Source organism: Fukomys damarensis, unplaced genomic scaffold (assembly GCF_012274545.1).
Source record: "Fukomys damarensis isolate Sample0158 unplaced genomic scaffold, DMR_v1.0_HiC HiC_scaffold_18, whole genome shotgun sequence".
NCBI classification, from domain to species: Eukaryota; Metazoa; Chordata; class Mammalia; order Rodentia; family Bathyergidae; genus Fukomys; species Fukomys damarensis.
The window spans coordinates 322,833-328,346 of record NW_022900930.1 but is presented as its reverse complement, the minus strand read 5'-3'; the positions used below and the strand labels follow the sequence as shown (position 1 = coordinate 328,346).

The window sequence follows — 5,514 nt, the reverse complement described above, 5'->3', positions numbered from 1 at the left end:
GCAGCGAGCGGCGCGAGGACTCGGGCGGGCGCGGTCGGGTCAAACTTGCTGGGCTTCGGAGGTTGGTGTTCCGCAGTGGAAACTGGCCCGGCCGAGGATAATGATGGGGTGCAGGCCTCTGTAATCGTTGTTTGCCGCTGGTGAGGCGCTGGCGCTTCCTTTGAGCTTCCGGGGACACCGGCGCGTCTACTAGAGGCAGTTGGGGACCCCTCCTAACTCTTCTCGCCTTTGTTGTGACGTCCGCGAAGGATGGAGCGGGTAGCCTCTGGGGGGATAGAAAAGAGAAGTATGTACTTTAAATGGCGTGAGGGGTAGGAAAAATATGAAGAGGCGCCATGGGACGGAGTATTTAAAATGCAAGATGCATTTTGGCTTTGGAAAATAAGCAGTGTGGAAGTACTTATGAAAGACGTCAAAGATAAAAATTTAAAACTGAAAGATAATTGGGAAATATCTCGGAGCAACGTTTTCGGAATTCTGATTTCAAATTATTACACAGTTATTCAGGTTCTGACATTTTATTTTTGGTTTTGTTTTATTTTTGAGACAAGGTCTCACTATGTAACCCAGGCTGTCCTCGAACTCATAGTGATCTTCCTCTCCTGCCTGGGCCTCCCAAGTGCTGGGATTACAGGCATGTGCCACCATGCTGGGCAGGTTTCAACATGTTAAAATGAAGCTGTGTTGGATTCTAATGTCAACAGTAGTACTTTTCGGGCAGGTTTTAACATTTTAAAATAAAGCTGCGTTGGATACTAATGTTAGCAGTAGTGCTTTTAGCAGCCCTTTCAAGAGCTGCACAGTGAACGCATGCTTGTGTATTTTGTAAACTAGTTGGGTCTTGGGATGGAGGATGCAGAGTAGTAGGCAGAACCATGGGCTTAAACTAAGTGCTTTTTTAATTATTACTAAAATGTTAAATGGCCTCTGGAAGAATATTTTGGGGGCTGTAGATTGGACACAGCCTCATACAAGTTAAAGCATTTTCCCAACCCCTGAGGTGCACAACCCCGGCCTCATATTTTAAATGTAAAAACATAAATGTCAAATTCTGTTTAGTAGTGCCTGAGGTTACATCTCCGGTTACAAATTTACCTCACTGTCTTGGCAGATGCACTTTGCTAGAAGGGTTTGATAAGCATCACCTTTGGGTTATTGTAACAAATGCAATTTTTTTAAGTCAAGGTTTTTATAATATTATTACATTGTTAGTCAAATTATTTCCCCTGAAATATAGAAATATGATGGTAGAGCTTGGTATGTTTGATAAGTTTTATATTAGACCATTCTTGGCATTTCAGATTGTTCGCAATTATACATAGCTGGCAAACAACTTTAACAGGTTCTAACATAAGGCAAGGGGATAGAAGCTGTGTTTTTAAAAGAGACGATACAGGTTTGACTAGGCTGGGGTCCTTTTTTCTATTTTATAGAAGGAACAGATTTGGGAGAGGCTATAAACAGAAAGCTGAAATCTTCAGAGTTGCATTGTTGGGTCTGTACAAGTAGTGCCTTGCTCAATGCTGGAAATGAAAAGAAGGCGAAGATGTTGGCTGAATCTGAAGTGGTGCCGCACTGTTTAAAGTCTAGAAGGAAAAGTCATGGAAATAAGGATATATATGAAGAACAGCTGCAAAATGGTGATGGTGCAGTTATTTGAAAATGCTGAAAAATTATAGAGGGAACTTTAAAGGGCTTATAACAAAACCATACTATTTCAAAGAATCTAGTACTAAATGCAATATCCAGAAACAAGGAAAACCAACAATATCAACTGCAAAGGACAAGAGTATGATCTCATAGAATAGATTTCCTGAAATAATCACTGGAAGCTTTAGCAAAGAAAATTTCTGGAAATTAGAGGTTATTGAAGACAAAACTGGAGAACAGTTTTCATAAAATGATGTACAATTCCCAGATTTGGAAGCATTTTAAAACATTGTTCTTTGGGCTGGGGATTTGGCTCGGAGTTCCATCCCCCGTAAAGAAATAGAAAACATTGTTCTTTGAAATGTTTGAAAATAAGTAGACTTTTAAGTGCTGAGTTTTGTTTTGTTTTTTTTTTTTTTTCCTCTTTTGGCTGTCATTAAAAGAAATATTGAACAATATTTGAGGTAGCTGAACATGCACAGTTTAGTCTAGTAGCACTCTTTCTACTGGAGGCCAGGTCAATGCTGAACACAGTTCCAAAGCCAAGTGTAAGGGAAAATGTATGCAGTACACTCTAAAGTAAAGACTCCTCTTTAAAATAATTTGCTCTATTTTAAGTAAACTCTTATTCAACTTGGTTGTTTACGATTTGGTTGTGTGTGTTTTTTTTTTTTTTTTTTTAGCACATAGTAGGCTAGATACAGACTCAGCAAAATATAGGCAGCTGTCAATGACAGAGAAGACCCAGAAAGTAAAGTTCAGCCTGGGTGACTCAGTCTTTGGGCTGCCAGCTATGTTTCTGGAGCCTCCATGTTCAGTTATAGAATCATGCTTAAAGATCCTGAGCAGGAAATAAAAGTATTTTCAGTGTACAATGTTCAGTTTGGGACAGGAGAGATGTGTATAGTACATTTTAGATATTTTACCCCTGGAAATGGCTAAAATAAATGTTTAGGTGAAGAAAAAGGATGACTCTTAGTCTTTTATATAGAATTCAGTACACTGGAACTGAATCTGGTTGCTCCAAATGCTTTATAAATTGCCATTGTTATCAAAGAGCCTGAAATGTGTTTATTTTGTTGAACAAGGGAGGAGTACTTAGAAATAGAGTAATCCTACAAATGGAATACATCTCAAGCTTCAATTCTCATTGTATGCAGTAAGCTGGTTCAGCCTGATGGGCTTAAATGTTTCTACTGTACTTGTTACCACCCTCTGGATCAGAATTTATTTCTACTTGTTAGGAAAAATCTCACCTGCCTGTTAAACTTATCAAGTCTAATTTCTTGAATTATACCTGAATCTCAATGAAAAAATTGCACTTTCCCAGAGTTTATTCTCTTTCTTTAGTATTTTGCAATGCTGGGGATTGAACTCAGGGTGTTGTTTAGGCCAAGCCCTACCACTGAGCTAAATCCCCAGCCAAGGTTTAACCAGGTTCTAGAAACTGAAAAACAAGAATCTAGAATGCTACCAGTTCATGACAAGAAGCTAAGTGGAAAAAGCATGATCATATAGGCTTAGTGCACTTAAGGAGAAACCAGCAATCTTAACATATCCTAATTATTTTCATGGTACTTATTTGGAAGCCTATAAAATGCATACTAATATGTAGAATTAGGAAGGATATAATTATTATGGTGCTATCTTCCCATGCCATTCTCTCACCTCTGCCTATCTCTATCCTACCAACAGAACTGATTTTCTAGTGGAAGAACAGAGAAGTCTCCCATGTACAAAGGTTTGAAAAACCTTGCATCAAAAAGTGTCTTCTAAGGTTGGCCTACCTGGGTTCAGTTCCTGATTTTTAGACTACTTTGTTTGAATTGCATTTGTATTTAACCACTAAGGTTGCTAACTCTGGCCAGTGGGCCTCATACATTTACCTACAAGCATCAGTCAGCTTTGCTTTAAAAATGAATTGCTGGGCCCCAGGGCCAGAGTTTGTAATTTCTTAGGTTTGAGGTAGGGCCTGAGATTTTTGCATTTCTATTAAGTTTTCAGGTGATGTGACCTGGGAACCACATTTGGAGAACCACTGCTCCAGAGCAGGGTTTTTAACCTTATCACCATTTGACATTTTGGTCTAGATAATTATTTGTTGTGAGCTCTGTACTGTGTATTATAGGACATTTAATAAACAGTAACATAGCTTACTTCTACCTAGTTAATGTTAATAGCACCCATCTAACTCCCACAGCTGAAATTGTCTACTAAGGAGTAAAATCACCCTACTTGAGAACCACTGCTCTGGGCTCTCTAATTCCTGGAGTTCTTTTCTGAGATCAGAGGCGATCTGGTGCGTTCAGGGTGGTGTGGCCATAATTGGAGTTCTCTTGGTTACTCCTCATGCTTTTGTTGGGAAAAGGGAAGCAAAAGTTGGGTGCTATTCATAAAGCTTCTTGGAATTACAAGAAAGATTGTGATCCTTCAGGTAGAATTGCGTACCCTCACAAGGTTAAGTGCATTTATCTTTGAATGTTATTGTACTGCTTTCTTGAAATGCCCAATCAATAGATGATAGCTCTATGATTTGGTAAATAATAGATATTTTTGAAATTGAGATAATGTACATGTCATAAACTTCATCCTTTTAACATGTACAATTCTTTGGTTTTTGATATAGTTATAGGTTGTGCTATAATCACTGTTGTGTAGTTCCAATAACATTTTCATCATGCCCAAAAATAAAATCCATGTGGAAATCTGCTTCACACTCTTCTCAAAGCAGAGGTGAACATTGTCTAGCCTTCATGAATAACTATGGTAGTACCTCAGGGCCTAATACAAATCTAGCCTTAGAACTAAATCTCCCTTAAAATTACTTTATTGAGGGCAGGGGATTTAGCTCAGTGGTTCCGCCACCTGCCTCCCAAGTGCAAGAACCAGAGTTTAATCCCCAGTACCCCCCCAATTACTTTATTAAATTGTTTCTTCTTACTGTCCAGAGGCAGTTTTCTAATCTTACATCCTGATGGGGATTGTAGCTCTGTAGTTAGCTAGAGCACAATCGCCTGGGTTCCATCTGCAGCACTTTAATTTTCCAATTGTTACATTTGGTAGTACTTTGGTTGAAAAGATTTCAAATGCTAAACTAGCACCCAACTACATAAGAATTATTCAAGGAGCTTGTTAAGAATAGATTTCCAGTTAGGCATAGTGTCATATGGTTGTAGTCCCGGTATTTGGGAGGCTGAGGCAGGAGGATTGCTATGAGTTCGAGGCCAGACTGAACTACGTAGATCCTGTAAACAAAAGAAAAAAATAGATTTCCAGCTCCCCCTGCACCCATGTAAAAAGATTCTGATTCAGTAGGTGGAGCCTAAAAAAAAATGTATTTTGAGAATAATGAATGTGCATTATTTCCTCATTCATTCACCCTTTCATAAGGTATCTTTCTGCAGTATTTACACAGAAAAGTTAAAATTAAGAGAGGTGAAGTTAGTCAGGCATGATAATACATGCCTGTAATCCCAATACCCTAGGAAATTGAAGTAGGAGGATCATAGGTTCAAGCCTAGCCTGGGCAACTTAGTGACTTGTGGAGACTGTCTGTCAAAAGTAAAGGGCTTGGGATATAGCTCCTTGCAAAAGCCCTGTGTTCAGTTACACACATACACATACCCTCCCCCAGTGAAATGAGGTGTAATATCTGTGATTACATCGCAGATTAGATGGCTGGGGATTAGAAATGCATTACATTCACGGCAGTATTCACTGGGGCTTATTTGGGCTGGTGCATTGGGGTGAGGCTTGTGATAAAGAGAAATGAGATGAGGCCCTCACTGATGCCTCTTTTTCCTTCTAGCCAAATCTGTAAAGGAATGACATTTTTTATAAGGGACTATTTAGCAGCTGTTTTTT

General features: G+C 39.1%; 1 protein-coding gene across 1 annotated transcript in view; it reads left to right on the top strand.

The window, feature by feature from the left end:
- Positions 1–5,514, top strand: part of Hook3 (hook microtubule tethering protein 3) — a 109,764-nt gene that overhangs the window by 1,040 nt on the left and 103,210 nt on the right. Inside the window, exon 2 of the mRNA XM_010622449.3 lies at positions 5–61. Coding sequence (XP_010620751.1) covers positions 5–61 — 57 coding nt within the window. The remainder of the gene's footprint in view (positions 1–4; positions 62–5,514) is intronic.